Below are 19,934 nucleotides of genomic sequence, written 5' to 3' on the forward strand. Positions count from 1 at the left end.
CTGGAATATGATCGACTGCTCCATACCCACTTTGTGTAAGGCGATCAACTGCAATCCTATTTTCTTTAACACCCCATTCCATATTGTAATTTGATAATGAATAGATAAAAATATACACGTAATAATAATATACACGTAAAAATATGTGAAATGACGCAAATTCTATAAAAGCTTTTAAAATACGTGTTCCAAATTCAAAATAATTAAAAAGTTGAAAAAAATGCATTTTCATTTGTAACAGAACTTATGGCCAGACTAGTTATATATCTATATATAGCCAAGAGCAATTTATACGCAAAAGAAACGACGCAAAACGGGTTTTATGAGTATAAAATGTCTCTCCTCTGGTAGTATAATAGATGAATAAATTATAAACTAAAGTTTATTTAATATTACGTTTTCTTTTTACAATTAGTCCTTGATTATTACAATATTATTATAAGCTAATAGCTTCTAGATGTAACGTAACGTAGGTAAAGAAATCGAAGCACAACGCGCAACGCATGGGAATTTATGAATGAATACTATCTACAGTTCACGCAATAGGACAGCGACCTATGTCAATGGTCAAGGTCAAAAACGGAATTTAAATACGCTTAGGCTTATAAATAAACATTAATATCAAAAAATATTTTTAGTACTATTACTAATAGAATAGTGAAATGGAGGTAGAATATTTTATTAATAAATACATTGTAAAATATGCCCTTTCCAACAAAACCACAGAATGTAAATTATGTATACATATTACATAAACAGGTAACCAAATGTGAATTTTATAAAAAAATATGTTTAAAATCTTTCACTCACCTTTTTCATTCCCTCCACTTAAAAAATCAGTTTACATCACAAATCACCCACAGAGTTTAGTGCGTAACGAAAGAGAAAGTGTTATTTACGTACCTACATGTGAGACGTCAAAGATTTTCGCGGCGACTGGCAGTAAGGACGCAAGAAGGTCGCTTGCAGTGTCGCGCATGCGTCATGATGCTCACAAAGTATTCTGGTTGCCAAAATCATCAAAATATTTCATACTCTAGCGACGGGTCTTGACTAGCTTCGAATAGGACTATTATTGCTTGTCATGATGAGAATGAACTGAAATAATATTATTGCTATAAACAATAATTTCTATATGTGTTTTTACACGCTTTATATTAGCTTCACCTGTATGTATGTATGTAACCGACTCCTTCGGACTCGATGTTGATCCACTTTTAACGGACAGATTTAATTCAAACTTTGCGCACCTGTCAAAGATCGATGACAATGCAATAATCCGAAAAAAATAAAAAAAATTAACTAAAAAATAAAAAATAAATATTAGTTTAAAAAAAACTAAAAAACACGCTTTTAAAGCACATCAAACTAAAAAGTGAAAAATAATTCCTAATTTAGGCTGAAAATGGTAATGAACAAAAAATACTGGTATTATTGTGAAAAAGCGTGGGGCGCTCTGTGCCATATTTTTCGTCTATCGAGCAACCCAGTTAGTTTTTTTTTAACTATTATTTATTTTACTATTTGCGAAGCCTGCAAGATGGTAATAAAAGTATTTTAATAGGGATTATACGAGACATGCAAATCATGACAGAACCTATTACATACCCACTTCACGACAATGATTCCGTGGGTACTACAGCTCCTTACTGTATTTTTGGCATGCTTGTGGCCAATAGGTATAAAATAATAAGTCCTACATTATATTATAACTGTGTTAATTTAAAAAATATATATATTAAAAACTGTCATATAACAGTTAACACAGGATTAAGTATGGTTATGTTATTTATCACTAACTCGTGGAGTACTAACATGCCATAACTCACACTATATTGTGTATTAGTGGACTAAATATTTTAATTAAAAAATAAGGTACCTGCTAAATAAATCGAAATGTAATGTTTCTTACTTTCCTTTGATTATATTTGTGTTGTGATTATAGAATTAATCACTTCATCACATAAAAATATGGTTATAATTAATAAAATAGCCAACCAAAGAAATATATTATGGCCAACGTTCACTATTAAACCAATGTCAACGATACTATACCGTGTACAAGAGTCACCGTCGTCATTAGGTGCTGATATGGTGAAATGTATTGTTATATGCTGGCAAAATACTGAATAAAAAAAATAGGCCGTATACTTTGTTCATAATGGTAGGGGAGCCCAAGAGGGGATTTCGGGATTTACTAAAGCGCGGCAGATTAATATATAGGGGGATACCTTGTACCCGGTTAAGTACCTGCACAAAATATGAGGCCCATATATAAAGCCGCACGTGAAGGAGACAGGATCAGTTTAGTAAAAAAAAATTGACCATCAGAAATTCCCGAGCGCGTCAGATTAAGGTAGGGTGAGTTAATTACATCCTAAAAAGTGTATATTCCACTAATCTGACAATTTGAGAGTGACGGAAAAAAAGGGGAGGGCAACAAAGTTGTAAAAAAAAAACGTCATCTCGACATTCTCGAGCGTAGCTAATTTTTTTTTTATTTTGAAGGAAATAATTCAAGAATAATGAAAAATATATAATCTGACGATTTCCGCAAGCCGAAATAACAAAAATTCGTCGATAAAGTTAAATGCGTGCAGCTGCGTGATGCCTACATTTCCTTAAACCGATCGGAATCTACTAAACGGCGTTCTAAATATTTCCCTCAAAATTACATTTCCTGTGAATTTGAACCGATTCGGACCGATAGATTTTGAGAAATTTTGAAAAATCTTAAAAAAATAAGAAATATTTTTTTTTAAAGTGGTTTCTTTATTGATCAACTTCAAAAACTAATCCGCCTTTGAGCTTGAAAAACCACGTCGATCGCCACCAAGCTGGTCAAAAGCGGTTGATTCGTTCGAGAGATATCGTACACGAAAGAAACCCGAAAAAGTGTTTTTTCGGGATTACTCCGAAATTTGTGGTTCGATCAATTAAAATTGCAAAATTATTTATGAGGATGATAAAACTGCGTCGAATGCCGCCAACCGCGTGAAAATTGCTTGATCCATTCAAAAGTTATTGCGGTTTGAAAATTCCAAAAATAGTGTTCTATGAAACTTCTATCAGACTTTCGAGCTGGGAGAGCTCAAATGCATAGAAATGTTATTTCTTTGAACTCAGCGAGCTCAAAATATCAATTTTAAGCGCCCAGGAATGGAATAAGCGGGAAGTTGCAGGGATGGCCCTTTAGGTGAACCGTTTTTCTATTTTTTTTTTTGGCAGATCAGGCGAATCCCTCTAGATAATCGTCAGATTATGAGACAGTACGTTTAGAACATAAAGATGAACCACATATATCTTAATCTGACGCGCTTGAGTATTTCAAAATTGCGATTTTTTTTTGCAAATTAAGAAAATGGCTGTGGGTTTGCGTCCCATCGAAATCGTCAGATTAGTGAATGAGAGCTTTTTTTTGGTGCACTTAACACTCCCTTAGAAAATCTGACGCGCTCGATAATTTTTTTTTTTTTTTAATTTTCAACCCTTAAATACAACCACCCGCATCATGCAAACGATCAGATTAACATACGTACATTATTAAAAATACGTAGGGCATAGATGCTATCAATATCTGACGCGCTCGAGGATGTCCATGCAACAGTTTTTTTTTACATATTTAACTATCTATAGCCGCTTCCCCCACCGATGAAAAGGAATTTATCATTTAACATTTTTTTCTTCTTTTTATCTAAGCTTTGCATCCCAATAGGTCTCTACGACGCTCGAGTAAATCCCCATTTAGCATCGTGGGCTCCCCTACCATAAAGTAAATTATAATTGTAAGAATTCTGCCCACTTTGTACCTGATGATATAGCTAACGCCATCTAGATGTCTTTTTTATTAAAAATGTAATAACGAAAGTTTTGACATAAATATATACGCACAAGTCTTTACCATACTGTATAAAATGCGACGTTCATCAACGAGATGTCGCTGTAAGAAACACCCACTTAAAATTTTATCTTATAGAAAATGATTTAAGTACCTATTAGTAGACAAGAAAATTTTTACTTTCCCATATTTGAAAACTTGTAAACGTCGACATCAGTCTCTTTTTTAACATATTTTATTTTAGGCAGGTTCTCCAAGTCATTCTTTTGCTTTTCTTTTTCATAAAATATTATATTCCTCTTAAGTTTTTTATTTTATAAACTCAAACATGTTAAGTACTTTTTCTTTTTGCCTTTCATTGCACCTTTAATTGAATGTGCTCAGGTTACCGTAACATGGCAGCTCATATAACATTATTGTTTGCACTATACAATATCATGTGTGGACTGCTTTGGCAAGGGCACAATAACGCCAACAATTTCCTGTTCCACATATAGAAAATAAATGAGAGTATTATTTTATCAAAGTTAGTACCCAAGTAACAATAGTATAAAAGCAGTCTGCTATTGTGAGGATAAAAATAAATTAAAGACATAATAACAAGCTCGTTTTACAATTTTATTCATGTAAATTTGCAGATATAATTAATACAAATTATGGTCATGTAAACTGGGTTCAATGTTAAATAATATATCAACTGGTTAAGGTCACTGTATCACGCTGCCTCTCATCTCCAAACATTGTAAATTTCTTTAAGCGACTTGTGTCATTCAAATATAAAAAGGCAGTCTCGGAATTGTGGTATTACAAATAATGCCTTACTCTCTAATTCATAGTATGAGATTTTTGTGATAGTGATTAAGACAAACTTAAACTATGTGAAATATCTATCCAAATGGCTACAGTATACATGCATGACATTAGACATTCTCACATTACAGGTGGCTTTAGTGCATTACTAAATAAACTAATAATTTACTAAAGGTTAATGCGATAATACCTATATTGTCTATCATCATACATCACAATTTTTACTACAGCTATCTGTACAATTATTTATTGGTGTTATCTGAATGCCAATAATGCTCATCTTGTACAATGCACTATATTTGAGCAGCAGGTATTATATACAGTGCTACTAATATTAATCTCTTTATCAGCATTTACATTGTACATTATTTTATGGAATCAAGGACAGCTACCAATACAATCACAAACAAAACCATTCACAGACAGATTTATAAATAAACTTTTGATTAGAACAGAAAACATTTAAATACTAAGGGTGTCATCACTACTGATTTCATGAATACTAAAATTATTCATACATCCAAGAGAGAGCTGCTCAGTTATCCTCAGATTCATTTTGTTCCTGTGGGGTTGTCTTCAACCACGGGTGTTGAAGACATTCATAGGCTGTAGCTCGCCGATTAGGATCAAAGTCTAACATAGGTTTTAAGAAATCAGCAAACTCCTCAGCATCATTTTGACTCCATTCATACTTTTCAGTTAGGACAGAGACTAATCCCCATGGCTTCAAGCCTGTTATATTTCTCAACTCTCCTTTTTTGTTGAAGAATATCTTTGAGTATTTTCCAGAAGCTGCAATTCGTTTAGGGATGTCTCCTAAAAGCTCTATTATGTGAGCTAGATGATCTTCATCACGGCTATACCCTTCTCCAGAGTGGGGTTCAAATAAGTAGTCTCCCGTTGCTAATTCAAATGCCATGCAAGCTGTACTCCAAATGTCAGCAGATGTTCCATAGCCAGCACTTAACAGGACTTCTAAAGAACGGTACTGTCTAGTTTGAATGTCTTCTGTAAAATGTCGGTGAACCCAACATGCATTACCTAGATCAGCAATTTTTACTTCAACTTCACAAATATCAAAGGCTGGATCTGGTCTTTTATCATCAGACGCCTTGTTTGGGATATTAAAAGACGGAGGGGTATCAGTCAATTCACCTTCTGACATTGGTGTTCCTGCATCATCACCACAACCATACTGTTTGCTTCTTACCTGAACAGCTTCAGCATCAGTGTCGAAAGCTTCTTCATCTGCTCTTTGTAGATCATTACAACCATTAACAGTAGACTCATTTTCAGATCTAGTCTCAAGAACACTAACATCCTCAAATGTTTGAGGTGAATCATCAATGTCTTGAGACATTGGAGCTGACTCACTATTATTGGGACCTTTCTTTTGCTCCTCGATCTCTTCTATTTGTTCCATTTGCTTCTTTAATAGCATTGATTGCCGTTTCGCTTTTTTCTTTAACTTTTTCTTTTTATTCCTACTCATTTTACCTGTAACAACCTGCTCTTGAAATTCCTTTGGTGCTGTACTAATCAGAGAATGAGGTAATCTGAGACCCAAGGAATGTAACTCAGTAGCTTCTGCTGCTAACTTTCGTATGTATGTTTCATCAACACACACTAAAACATTTTCAGGCTTAATATCAGTGTGAATTATCTTACATTTAGTATGAAGATAATCTAAGCCTTCTAAAACTTGATGTATAATGGTTTTTACATTTTCTCGAGGTATACCTCGATAATTAGACTTCAAAATCAACTTTAAAAGGTGATGACCTAGAACTTCAAACACCATACACACATGTGTACCATTTACACCAGTAATTTTAAAATCATTTAGTAATTGAACAGTTTTATTCCTTTTGGGATCAGAAGGGTCACTGTCTCGGACAGCTTTAAGTATTTTAATTTCATCTAGGGCAGTCTCGGTAAAATGCGGCGCTGATTTTACCACTTTTAAGGCGACGAACCGCTTATCCACGAGATCCCAACACAGCCACACAGTAGAAAAATGACCCCATCCTAGCTTTCGAGTGACGTGGTATCGGTTAAGGAATAAGTCTCCGATTTTGACAGGATGATAACCACCCTTGCAGTAGTCTGCACTGTCCTCCTGCTCCTCGTCATCACTTGCGTACTGCTCGTCGTCATCTTCTTCGATAGTTTCATTGGAAGAACTATGTGTCGGTTCGAGACGATTCTGAGTTTGATTGCGCAGCCCGTTTCCTTGTACACCAGCGCCGTGCTCCTCCTCTCGGTTTTTCTTTTTGCCTAATTTATGACGTTTCTTTTTCGCCTGAATGGCGAGAACCCTCCTATTTACATCTGATTTAGAACTCATTTAGCAAATTACAACACTTTTAACCAGTTGCGATATAAGTAAATTTATCGTTTCATCTCAACCTTTTTGTTTGAGTATGGCGGCCGGTTGCAGACAGAACAAAACGCGCTCGCACAAGAAAATTACGAGTGTTACCAACGTTAGATTAGAGTGTTCAAAGGGAGTTGGTGGTACTTTCTAAAGTAAAAATTAACGGATTCCAAATTCCAAAATAATTTTAACGTAATGAAAACATTTATTACTCATAATAATCTCGCGCCAGTTATGCAGAAAACTATATATTAAAGTTAAACCTCTAAAGAATTTTAGACTACCAACACCTATTACCACCTTTACCTACCAACGTCATTAATCAAAATTAAGGCATTATGTAGGGAAAAATTGTGATATCTGTGGACTCTGCATATATTCCATACATAATATAAATTATAAGATCCTAGTCTGTACTCTGTAGATCTATCTGCGAGGTCAATAATTGTAGTCCGGTCATTTTAGGGGGTTGACCTCGGAATAAATATCTGGTTTTCTCTGGGTTTTACGCTTATTCTTTATTTAACATTTTTTTTATACCTTGAATTGCTTTCGACATATAGGGCGTAGAGTGCGCGGTCAGAGAATTATCTTAGGTCAACTGGTAGTCTCCATCAAAAACTCGTAATATTAAGGTTATAATTTATTGCTAAACATATAATTATCATTTTTTGTTAAGTTTTAGATTAAATTGTTGTTATAAACAAAGAGAGCAATCGCGATAGTGTGGTTGAAGCTCTCGCCGCTCGCCGAAGAGTGTGGATGGGCAACTAAGTTCAAATTGTCCAATGTCCCGTGCAGTTGCTTTACCTGCTGCCAGTTGTTACTTACGGTTATAAAGTTTTAATTCTAGCGAATTAATCAAAATAATATTTCATGGGCTGAATTTAGGTAGATTTGATATTTTGTCCAAATTTTGATAATTAAGTGATGTTAAAATATTGTAATTAATAAGTTTTCTAGCCGCCTTATTCTAGTTTATATACAGAATTATACTTAATGCATGAAATTTGCATGAAAAAGAGTAACTCCTATATTTTTATTTCATTCTATTAACGAGACTGCAATAATTGTTTTCTATTTATTTTTAACATCTACTGTTTTTTTGATTGTAATGAACTACAGCCCCGATTTGAAAAACTATTTCACAAATATAAACCCTACTAATACGAGCAAAGTAACTAAAACTGTTGCAAAAGCGTTTCAAAAACGATGCAAAATATTTCCTACCTATATTATATAATTATTGCCGACTTTAGAAAAAATATTTTTGTGCTGCATGGACCACTTATTGAGGAGGCTATACTATTATAATATCACTACGATTGAATTAATGTAGAATCTACATTGTAGATAATAGGTAGATGTAGATGATTCTTAAATCATGCCTTAGCATTTCAATTTTTTGAGTATTTTATTACTAAATTTATTAATTTAAAAATGATATGGTATCTCTCAGTATATTATAATATGAAATAAATTGAAATACAGTAAATAACATTATATTTAATTATTTTTGAACATCTAAATATTACATAGTACCTATCTAACTGATATTAACTGACTTTGTCCCCTGTCTTTGGGAATCAATCGTTTCGTTTTGAATTTCTCTAACTGACAACTTTTTAATAGGAAGTAAAATTAAACCTCCAAGTGCTATAAAACACCCTGCTTCATAAAATGCAACTGAATATCCAAATAAATCTTTTAAGAAACCCGCTACAGGAGAACTAAAAAAACTACCTAAACCCTGAAATAACAACAGAATACCGGTAGCATTTGTTAAATTATCCAATCCGTATAGAGAAACTATTATGAGACTTCTTAGCGATGCCATGCAAGATATAAAAAAACCATATAAAACACAGTATGAATATTGATAATATAAATCGTATGAAAACGTAGAACATATTGTACTAGTTCCTGCTATTATCATTGCTGTTACAAATAAATATACAGGTTCTATCCTAAGAGCAAGTGTCCCTATTATAAGTCTCCCGAAAGCATTAGATAACCCCATGACACTGACAAACAGAGTACAATGTTTTGGATGTATTCCTGCATCCTCATTTCTGGTTTGAATAAAAACATATGGAACAAGAAATCCTACGTATATTAAAAAGCCAGCCGAGCAAAGACACCAAAATGAAGTCTTTCGTAATAATTTGGGATCCATCATAGTTGCTAACACTCTTCTTGCGGCCGTGGTAAATACTCCTCTACGCTCTCTTAAATCGACAGCAGTGGCAGCCCTTGAAACTGCTAGTTGATACTCAAGACCAGTTTTGTCAGTAGTATCGACCATACTTTTCTGATAAGCAGGTAGTTTCTGCAATTTCCCATCGTAAAATACATCATCACGATACATGGGTCTTGACTGAGGAACATGCTCTTCCCAGCGAAATAATCTTCCCCAGAAACTTGTCTTTTTTGGTGGCTCAACATTTACAGTAACCTCTATTGCTTTTTTAGCTTTGTCCTGAACGCTTGATCTCGACATAATTGATTGTACTTGCTTTAACTGTCGTGGGCTTATGCCCCCTTGAGGTGCGTTTGCAGTCAAGGTTATCTTAGATACAGTTGCAGTAGAAGGTCCTGCTTGCGAAGCTGGTGTCGAAACTGTATCATCGACCACTGCTGCAGCAGTAGGAAAATTAGAATTGGATGCTGCACCAAACAAGCGTTCCGTTGTGGTGGGCATGATTCCTTCTGTCCTCGTGCGTGATACTGTACTCTTTAACGCTGCCGCAGATAAATTTGGTAAATAGGTTACAGTACGAGTAGGATCTTCAGTTGTTGTGACAACCGTCAACGATAACAAAGGTTGAAATGCCATACCAAGAAAAAAAATTAAGCCAAAAAGACCCGAATGAAATAAAGTTGTTGCTCGCCAACCTGCTAGTTTGGATAAATGAGCGTTTGCTGATGACAATACCATGACACCCAAACTTGAACCAGTTGTAGATATTGCTAAAGCAATTGACCTTAACTTTTCAAAATAAAATCCAACTACAAGGCTAGCAGACATATTGATAAGACAATATCCGAAACCAGCAAAAAATCCGTAAAAAACACAAAGTGACGTAAAATTTGTAGAGAAATAGGATGTTAGTAAAGAGAATGAACTAATTATTGATCCAGACATAGCACATGCACGGAATCCAAAACGGTTTATGAAGGCAGAAGCTAAAGGTCCCATCATGAAATAAATTGCAACAGCAATAGAATTCACCAAGGGTAAAGTAGACACTGATATATTTAAATCGGTAGACATGTCGTTTAGTATGCTGCCAAAAGTAAAAGCAACGCCATCTAAGATAAAAATTATCGAAAAAGATGCGGCTACAACAACCCAACCCCATCCTCCTTCCTCTGGTACTGATATTTGAGCGGTTATTTCAGTTTCTTCTCCTCCTTCTAAGTTGTCAGGTCGACTTACTACTCTGCTTGGAGTAAAAAGGATGCTCTTTTTAGGTTCATTCTTTATAAGTATTGGTTTTGGCGGCATATTTAGGAAAAATATTTGATATAATACTTATAGATTTAAAAAATATTTTCAAACAAGTTTCATTCTTTAAAACTTATCACAATAACAAAACGTTTTCATTTTACATCTTTATGTCAAGAAATGCGTATCCTATGCTTTTTTATATTTACTTTATTAACATTACGCTTTATTCTTCAATATTATGACTTATTTAATAACAGTGCAAGTAAGTGACAATTACAGATTGTTTGGTGCAGTCTATCAAAAAAACGTAAGAACGTCATTTTTTTTCAATCATCTAGATTCTAGACAGTATCCACCTCATCGCTTTTGATACACAGACCGATAAATAATATTGGCCTGAGAACTAAATTGAGTAATATTTTATTTAGAGAAACATAGAGATTGCAAAACGACATATTCAGTCATTTTGCACTTCACTTGCTCATCTTTTCTTCGTCTCTTCTTAAATTAAGATCACTTGTATATGGGCTACATCGAAGGTGAATATTACGGTGGCCATAGTTCGCACTTCGCAGTAACTTTCCTTCCTCTATGGTTACAACTGCCATAAATACTAACTAAATCTGTGGTTTACTACTAATATCTAATCTGTGTGGTTGATGGCTTTATCTGTCATTTATTTAAAAAAAGTGCTTTCGTTTAGATTGTAATAAGTGTTAACGGATTTGGAGGGAAACGGCTTACAGGATACAATTGGAAAATCGCTTTATTTTTGACTCTATTTTACAAGTGAGGAACTTTTCTTATGGTTCCACGTTACGACACTTATTAATACAACATGTCACAAACTACTTTGACCAAGTTTTATAATACAAGAAAAAGACCAGCAGCCGACGAGATAGTAAGTTCTAAAAACAAAGTACCTCACATAGATCGTAAATTAGAGATAAACAAGACCGCCACGCGAGTAATTCACAAGGGGAATTGTGAAGCAATTAAAGCAATAGTGAAATCAGTTTCGGCCACAGACACTTCAAGCCAGCTTTCGAACTCACCCCAAGACAATGGTGTCGAAGCTTCTACCAATAAGGTTGGAGAAAAAGAGGGAAATAATACCGTCTTTTCGAAAAAGAATAATTCTGCAAATGCGGCCAGAAATAATGCAAGCAAAGCAGACTTGGTTACTTCAGCTCGAAAAGAGTTAAGCTTGGGTGACATAAGAAAAAAGTTGGCAAGTAGTTCTAGGTTAGCTGAACTGAAAGCATCAGCAGACCGAATAACCAAGGGAATACAAGAACTGAAAGACAAAACAGTGACGAAGAACCTTAAAGAATTTAGTTCAATTGATGTAGCTATACCACAGAGGTATGATATTTTTTATTTCAGATAACAATCTGAACATTTTACATTAGATGTTACACAATTTAACTATTTATAGATTAAGTTTTATTCATAATGATTTTATAATGTTTATTGATGATTTTTATCATTTTATATTGTTATAATATGTGCCTGTTTTCAGCCCTTCAAAGAGAAATCAAATTCAAAAGGATTTCTTATCCCCAAAGAAAGATGATGTTAATATTTCAACACAAAGACCCCTTATGTCCCCTAGAAAAGTTTTTGTTAGTCCAGTTAAGAGTCCAACAAAAGTGAGTATTATATGTGATCCATTTCATTTAGTGCAGTTTAGTCTATGTTAATGTTACAAATATATCTGATAATAATAAATTGTGTATAATGTTTTATATGTATTTAATGAAAGATTTTATATTTCTCTTTTTAGGTGCCTGCCTACTTAAGACATGCATCTTTGCTTTCCTCATCATCTGGGCCTTTGCCTTTGCCGCATCACTACAGGTTTCTTGCTGAGCACTTTCGTGGTATGGAAACTGTTGTTGCTTTACTTTATAACAGGAATGAAACAATAACATTTGCTAAATTAAAACCCTCCATACAAGAAATGTTGAAACGGACATTCTCAGAGAAACACTTGGCTCAAATTAAACATTTAGTGCCAGATTTCTATAATTTTGAAGTTCAAAAAGTAAAGAGCTTTAACTCTTCTTCTAATAGAGATGCTTATGAATTGGTTATATCACCCAATTTTCCAACTGACATTAAAGTTATGAATCCTAGTGTTTTGTTAGAGAGACGGAGATACTTCTATGACACATTGCTCAAAGAGGTTAAGAAGCATCACTCTCAATATTTGTCCACTCTCGATCCTCCTATTGATATTCCTGATAAAAATTTAGTCCGCTGGCATCCAGAGTTTGAAATTGAAAAAATACCAGAAATTGAGTGTGCTAAATTGCCAGAAATGCCAAATGTTGATAAGATGTCATCAGCACAGGATGTGCTAGCTAAAGCAAGAGATCTTTTTAAATGTAACACAAAGATGGGAAGAGCTTTGGAAAAGCTTGCACAAGCTAAAGCTAGGGGCCTTACCGAACAAGAAAAAGAAGTGACTGGCTTAAAAGACACAAATCTTAGTACAACCCAAACCAGTCAACCATCCACCAGCAATGTTTCCCTCATAAATCCAGCATTACGTAACTTACCAGCATCTTTGCTTGAAAAGGTAAAAGCAAAACAAGCTGCAAAAGCTTTTGAAGCAATGACAAGGTCATCAGAAACTGAACAGAAATATGTGATCTACACTCGCTTGCCTGACCTCGCCAGGACATTGAGGAACATATTTGTTACAGAGAGAAAAAATGTTCTGGCACTGAATATAATTCTTTCTAAACTTGGTAGTAGCTTTAAATCTCATGTATCATCAACAGATCTACAGCGGGATATAAAAATTTTGACAGAAACTGTACCGAAGTGGGTGCAATTGCATGAGATTAGAAATACAACATACTTAAAGTTGGACAAAATAACTGACCTAAAGCTAGTTGTGGCTACGATAGAAGCACAAGCTGCTAAATACAAAAGAGACTAATTTCAAGACTGATCTTTTGTAAGCAGTTTTAGTACAAATTGTATTAAAAACCTATTTATATTGTTTAATTATGTTCTTACATAGATATTTACTTTGGTGTGTTAGTGTTAATTAGTTAAGTCTACTTTTGACATGAAATCATAGATTTTCTTTTGACATTTTTGGCTGTATGAATTTTCAAACTTCTCAATGATTTTTGACATAGTTTTTCTATTGAAAGTATTCAACATTATCTATAATTCAATTTCAACCAAAGCTGCTACTATTTTATAACTTTTTTTCGTTACTAACATAAATACTAATTATGAAAGTTTGATTAAATCTTTGAAGACGAAATATATTTGTGTTGATTTAAATATTACTACCTCAGATATGTAAAATAAAATAATTTAAATCAATATTTTTTATTTAATAAAATTTCAAAAATCATTTATTTAACAGTTCATAATCGGGTGCTCCAGTTTTGTAGCTTTCAAAGAACTTCTTATATATATCATTTGATATAATGTACTCTTTAACAACCGGATCTTTTTGCATGTTCCTTATGTATTGCACCTGAAAGTAAACATTAAGTTAAATATATTTTTACATAGGTCTAGTGTCTGGCAAATAAGTTAGCCAGTGTTATGAAATAATAATAGGAATTGTTAAGTGTTTTCCTACTTAAACATCACGCAAAATATGGCTCATTTACGTGCCGAGACTAATAATAAGTAATTATTAAGTTGCTAATTTTTTAAATGCATAATTGTTTTGCTACCAATACTATAATTATTGAACCACCTAAATGGTGTGGTGGTTTTCAGTGTGGATGATAATAAATAAAAAATATAATGATGACATTTTAATAAACCTACCCTAAAAATTGGCTTATTTTATATAATAGGGCAAACGAGCCTACGGGATGCCCAAAAAGGGCAGTCATCGCAGCCCATAGACACCCATTTTGAATGGGTGCGTTGCCGGCCTTTGAGGGAGCAGTACACTCTAACTTTGAATAGTTGGAGGTCGTATCTCTTTCATTCCACATTTCGCTAGTTAGCAAAATAACGTGTCTTGTGAAGCGGACTGTGGAAGACTACCAGCCATCAAGGTGATGTTGATGAAATTTTGAATTGATCAATTAATATCAGAATACTGTACCTTATTCTCCCTAGCCTTAAAAGTGTATGAATCTATGAAAGCAACCTACCAATGATGGATACTTTTTGTCGTCTATAGCTATTCTAGAATCAAATTCAATAGCAACTGGAACCCTCTCAAACCAGGGCCAAATCATATAGTCAGCATAGCCCGGTTCGGTGCCGTCCAAGAACGTGGTGCGCCGTTGCTTCAATTCATCTTCAATTAATTGCAATACAGCGTTATAATTCTTAATCGTATCCTCATTTATTGTATCTGGGGCTCGGAGTATTTTGAAGAGGAATGCATGCATCTAAAAATAAGTAGGTATGTTAAGACGTTGGTATTGTCGAAAAAATTTAGGTATTATACAGTATAATAAATTGTGAACCAATATAAATTTTGCCACACATAATTTTAAATAGGTATTGAAGATAAAGTCTGTAATATTCTAAAAAAAGCATATAGATTTAAAAAATTACATACTCTATGGTCATTTCATAATAACCACCTCATAGATTATCTGCATAATAATTATGTCCTAGGATGAGTTAATAAATACACCTGATAATTAAATATCTCTATCTGCAATTTTAAGTCATATTTGCAAATTAATTAATACAAGGTCACAAGGAAATTGCAAGTGTAACAATGCTGATGTCGGTAAAATTTTACTCATTACAGCACGATTGACCGCATTAATTACTCCGAGTATACAATAATAAGTAAGAATGTTAGTTTATTGAATTCATTTGAGATTCTGATAAGCATATAATTTTTAAAGATAATTAAAAACCATATATACCTACACTAGTTAAAAATTCTCTGTTGAATTTTAAAGTCTACGTGACCACATCAGTTTTATGTCTTGCTTTTTATTCTCATAACTCGCGTGATCACGACGATACAATTAAATTATTGTATCTATGCAAATACGAGTTAATATGTTTTATGCCCGACTAATTTACAAAATTGTACTAACTAATACTTACAGGACTTATCATTTCCACAAGAATTTTGTCTTTTGCCCTTTTAAGGGAATCTTTGGGAAGCAGTGGGCGCTGCGAAAACACTTCGTCTACGTATTCGCTTACAATCAAACTCTCTGTTATACAGACGCCATCAGCTATTTCCAATGCTGGCACCTTTCCTGTAATAATTTAACTTATCAACCTTTGTTTGTGTCAGCATCAGAAGAGGGTTAGAAAATCGGTTTTATACCAACGATTTGTCTGCGTAATTGAGTTATTTATGTAAAATACAAAATTACGTCAACGAGTAAAACATATTAAAAGAAATCACTAATGAAATTAAATTGCGTATTATTCCTGTATAAATTTATTTCTGATGAGATAAAAAGGGCAAAAGGTGAATTTTAATTTACGTATGAAAATACAGGCCATTAGTATTTCAGAAACAAACAATCTATAGAATACCGAAAGACTGAGGTGATTGAATTTTTTTTTTAATTCAGACCATTATAAGTTTTAATTAAGCAAATTAGGCAAAATAAATATAATAATTTTTTCAGACGCAAATTGAAAGAATGAAGTTTAAATAAAGTACAAATCCCAACAATGGATTTCGGTAAAAAATGCCGGTGTGTTTGCAGTAATGCAATATTTTTGTGGGGTCAAGAAGATTAGCTTATTTCTAAAATAACATAAGTAATGTTAATAGTATGTTTTAGAATAATAAATTACTGTACCCAAAGGACTTTTGCTCTTTAGCCACTCCGGTTTGTTAACAAGATCAATGTTAACAATTTCGTATTCCACATTCTTAGCAATAAGGGCGAGAACGGATCTCTGTGCGTAAGGGCAGTACCTCATGTTATATAAACGAAGTTTGCCATTCCATTTTGGAAGAGGATCTCCTGAAAATTACACAAAATAGTAATTCTTTAGTAGATATTAATTATAAAAAAAAACTATCATTAGATATCATAATATTGGTAATTAATACATTATTTTTTATTACAATATCTCTAAAATGCTAAAGCTCTAAAACTGTTTAAAAAATAATAATTTTCCAAATAATTGGTATAGGCGCTTTTAGTAATTGGGGGACACACATAAAAAATTAACAACAAAATTTTTAACTTCCTTTTTCGAAATCGTTCAAAAACTTTTGAAAAAGGAAGTCCGAAATAGTAGTATATAATGTTATGTACATAATTTTAATAAAATATATTACAACATTCATTTGGATTGAGAATTTATTGTAATTCTTAACAAAATATATTTTCCTTGAATACAGAGATTGTCTCAGAATAAATATACATGTATATATGTAATTTAATGATATCAGCTTAAATAAAGATTGCAACAGCCGATGTTTATTATTTAGCAAATTAAGCTAAATACGCAATTTGCTAAATCATAAACTATCAAATTAGATTAAAATGGTACAAAAATACTAGATGATAGATCAGTAACTAATTATTACCACCTATTTATAATTATACAAAATTAACTATCTCAACTCGTTGAAAAAGAAGTTTTATGTTAGGAATTTTTTTTGTTAAGTATCTATGCTTATTTTCAAAATACATAAAATCATTAGGTAAGTTAATAACCACAAACCTGTTTTCAAATGTTTTGTGTTAAAATCCACAGATTTCTTGATAGCAGACGCCATATTTCTGTATGTATACGGCAACACAGATTGCAGGATACTGCTAACTGGTGCTAACACCCTATACGAGGTTATAATTATATGCATAGCGAAACTTAACGTACTGGTTATCATATCAAAACTTGTTTATGAGTTCAAAAGTTTCTCTTGTCAATGCGATAAGATAATTAAACAATTCTTTATCTATGTATTTGTTGACATAAAGAAAGAAAATTAAAGATATAAAAACACTTTGTCACACAATTATTACGACTTGAATAGAAAAATAACAAGGTTACGCAACATGTTGGTGACCTTGGCATAATAATGTGGAATCGATGAACGCGGGCGATTCAAATCGCAATTTCATTTTCAATAATTGAACGATATCATTTACAAATCTGTATACGATATGCTTATCTACCTAACATTATCTGGAGCATTTCATAATTTAATTTGTTCTATTAAAGTACATTCCGTGCAGAGTCTGGTAGATATAATACAGACCGAGTTGCTACTAGTCTATTATACCTAGATCATAAAAAAATAATATAAATAATAATATTTTTTTTAAAAATATTATTTAAAAAAAACTGTGTACGACTGACTGGATATGAGTTATTTATTAATATAGTATCTTCCTAGGAATATGAAAGTTTTGAAAGTGCGAAGGCGGTGACCGACATAAGCATAAGCAATAATTAAAAAATACGGCTCAGACCAAATCTCCACATCAGCGTTTGTGAACCGACCGTGTTAGCTAAGCAAGCTAAATCCGTCTTTAGTTTTTAAGTCAATCTTTGAATGTCTCATTTTTAGGTTTTGAATTCTTATTATAATCTAACAGGTTGCTGAAAATTGTCTATAGTGATTAAACAAACGTAAACGTATCATTTCGCGTGTCTACGCTGTTTGACTAGAGATGCTGTTAACCTATTACAATAAAGCGCGCCATCGTTTAACATTCTCAAACCCTAGGGTATCCAGTATCCACACTATCATAAAATAATGAGGGGAATAGAGAAGTGGCCAAGAACTTCTAACTCATACATCACCGCTTGTGCGCTTTCGACGCATCTGTGCCATACAAGTTTATCTTTATAGGGTTTACGCTTCATAGATCCGTGGCGTCATGATAATAAAAAACAAAATTTGTTCTAAAACATATATTTATTAACACAACCTAACTTTGTATCGTAAATAAAATTGCAATATAGAATATATTACTAATTGAATAACATTACAACAATAAATAAAGCATTGCATGGCAATAAGAAAGAACATAAATGGTAACTTAACCCGACGTAACTTGCAATTGTTTAAAAAAAATACAATTACAACAAAACAAAACAATTTTTTTGCTTGTTATAAATACATACAAACAAATAATATAATTTTTGATGAATGGTTTCATAGATAGTGGAAGGGCGCATAATTTTTTATTCTATGGACCAAGTTCACAGATTTTTTACATTCACACATTAATTTACATTTTTACAGTTAAGAGTCAGAACGAAGAGATATAATATTATATTATTTAATGCCTATTCTCACTTTAGCTTCTGATTATTTTTAAGACACGGTAAAATGTGCACTTAATAATATATGTATATACACATTAAAAAAAATCTGTTGACAAATGTCGGTGCAATCAAACTCAGTTGATCGCTTAAGAAGCGATTGGCTCTGGCCGAATAGTAGATGTTCGGTATTCGGACGAATAATAGACCGAATATTTGATGCAAGTCTAAAAAAACTATAGGGAAGCACATCTTTCGCACCAGGCTAACGAAGATCAATTTCCTTATTTCAGGCGTAGCGCTACTGCTTTTTATTATTAGCTTTGAAAATATAGACCACTAAATATTGATTATAAGAAAATAATAGGGGAAGACTGCTGACTGAAATGTTTTGATAATCGCGTTGCCTGCATCGACCTTTATGACATATTTTTTTGCCCATGGACACCCATTTTGGTGGGTCCGTTTCCGGCCTTTCAGGTAGGAGTAAGCTCTCTTTTTAATTGGACTTATTGATAGAACTATTGCTGGAAGACTTCGTGTGCTGCTGTAGGTGTAGGTATAAGGCTGTAGGTGTAATATCCATGTTCTTAAAATTATATTCGTAATGGTATAAAAGATAATGCGAATGCGATTAAGGTATTATAGTACGTCTGGGGTGTAATATACACAAGATAAGGGCACCACATAATCCGCACCGAGAATCATTTATACGTACTTGGGGGAAACGCGTCGAATCGTCTGGGTCGCGATGTATCAAGTGACGTCATTTGATTTATCGTCGTATGCAAGGTAATTTAGCAAGTGCAACTTCAGTGCTATAACTTTTGCATTAATAACGGTATTTACTGATTATTTTAATGAAATGTATTAGATAAAATTTAGACAATATATGTATTTCATGGTATTAAGACGCTTTCATTTGTCACTTTTAAAACATTTAATTTTTACTATCGTGTATATGGTGTACCTAATCTTTTTCGGTTTTACTCCACTCCGATGTTTCTGTGACCCAAAATGTGTGATGGCCTCCGAAACGAGAAACTTCTAACGCTTCCTGTCCTGTGCCACTTCTCGCCAATTGCAGGTCCTCCACTCTGTCGATCCAGGGGTGCCAGGCCCAGCTTACTGGTCTTCGACTACTAGACTTAAGAATGCTTTCTTCACTGCGAAAGAAGAGATGCTGCAGATGCGAGACGATGGGCCGCCTATAATGTTGGCTTTTGGCTTTATTTGTTTATACTTTATTA

General features: G+C 33.3%; 5 protein-coding genes across 6 annotated transcripts in view; 1 reads left to right on the top strand and 4 right to left on the bottom strand.

Annotated features, from left to right (window-relative positions):
* The window catches only part of LOC125057137 (glycogen-binding subunit 76A), a 53,054-nt gene extending 52,018 nt beyond the window's left edge, over positions 1 to 1,036 (bottom strand). The window contains exon 1 of one of the 2 annotated variants that reach the window (XM_047660621.1): positions 904 to 1,036. Coding sequence is in view for 1 of the 2 variants with exons in the window: in XM_047660620.1 (XP_047516576.1) it covers positions 811 to 819 (9 nt within the window). In the remaining variant the exon portion in view is untranslated. Of the gene's footprint in view, positions 1 to 810 lie in introns of both variants that reach the window. The other variant, XM_047660620.1, reaches the window with a different exon arrangement.
* Positions 1,037 to 4,435: 3,399 nt separating this feature from the next.
* LOC125057578 (SRSF protein kinase 2) lies at positions 4,436 to 7,281 on the bottom strand. The gene has a single exon (XM_047661359.1). It carries the CDS (start codon positions 6,993 to 6,995, stop codon positions 5,184 to 5,186), a length of 1,812 nt encoding a protein of 603 aa, XP_047517315.1. The 5' UTR covers positions 6,996 to 7,281; the 3' UTR covers positions 4,436 to 5,183.
* Positions 7,282 to 8,571: 1,290 nt separating this feature from the next.
* LOC125057487 lies at positions 8,572 to 10,722 on the bottom strand. The gene has a single exon (XM_047661210.1). The coding sequence runs from the start codon at positions 10,531 to 10,533 to the stop codon at positions 8,572 to 8,574; it is 1,962 nt and encodes a 653-aa protein (XP_047517166.1). The 5' UTR covers positions 10,534 to 10,722.
* A 432-nt stretch (positions 10,723 to 11,154) lies between these two features.
* Positions 11,155 to 13,764, top strand: LOC125057577 (DNA replication factor Cdt1). The gene is made up of 3 exons (XM_047661357.1): positions 11,155 to 11,841; positions 11,999 to 12,128; positions 12,263 to 13,764. The coding sequence occupies exons 1-3, from the start codon at positions 11,315 to 11,317 to the stop codon at positions 13,424 to 13,426; spliced, it is 1,821 nt and encodes a 606-aa protein (XP_047517313.1). The 5' UTR covers positions 11,155 to 11,314; the 3' UTR covers positions 13,427 to 13,764.
* Positions 13,765 to 13,814: 50 nt separating this feature from the next.
* On the bottom strand, positions 13,815 to 17,404 carry LOC125057579 (pyrimidodiazepine synthase-like). Its single transcript, XM_047661360.1, has 5 exons — positions 17,134 to 17,404; positions 16,257 to 16,424; positions 15,541 to 15,698; positions 14,619 to 14,861; positions 13,815 to 13,981 (listed from the first exon to the last, which is right to left on the bottom strand). Exons 1-5 carry the CDS (start codon positions 17,297 to 17,299, stop codon positions 13,853 to 13,855), a joined length of 864 nt encoding a protein of 287 aa, XP_047517316.1. The 5' UTR covers positions 17,300 to 17,404; the 3' UTR covers positions 13,815 to 13,852.
* Between the last annotated feature and the right edge of the window lie 2,530 nt (positions 17,405 to 19,934).

The sequence above is a fragment of the Pieris napi genome, chromosome 16, assembly GCF_905475465.1.
Source record: "Pieris napi chromosome 16, ilPieNapi1.2, whole genome shotgun sequence".
Classification (NCBI taxonomy): Eukaryota; Metazoa; Arthropoda; class Insecta; order Lepidoptera; family Pieridae; genus Pieris; species Pieris napi.

Coding starts and splice junctions, on each gene's coding strand:
- LOC125057578 (XM_047661359.1), bottom strand. CDS start 6,995: ATGAGTTCTAAATCAGATGTAAATAGGAGGGTTCTCGCCATTCAGGCG.
- LOC125057487 (XM_047661210.1), bottom strand. CDS start 10,533: ATGCCGCCAAAACCAATACTTATAAAGAATGAACCTAAAAAGAGCATC.
- LOC125057577 (XM_047661357.1), top strand. CDS start 11,315: ATGTCACAAACTACTTTGACCAAGTTTTATAATACAAGAAAAAGACCA. Junction 11,842..11,998: donor GATGTAGCTATACCACAGAG/GTATGATATTTT, acceptor GCCTGTTTTCAG/CCCTTCAAAGAGAAATCAAA. Junction 12,129..12,262: donor CAGTTAAGAGTCCAACAAAA/GTGAGTATTATA, acceptor TTCTCTTTTTAG/GTGCCTGCCTACTTAAGACA.
- LOC125057579 (XM_047661360.1), bottom strand. CDS start 17,299: ATGATAACCAGTACGTTAAGTTTCGCTATGCATATAATTATAACCTCG. Junction 14,862..15,540: donor TTGTGGAAATGATAAGTCCT/GTAAGTATTAGT, acceptor ACTTATTTTTAG/ATGCATGCATTCCTCTTCAA. Junction 13,982..14,618: donor ACAAAAAGTATCCATCATTG/GTAGGTTGCTTT, acceptor GTTTACTTTCAG/GTGCAATACATAAGGAACAT.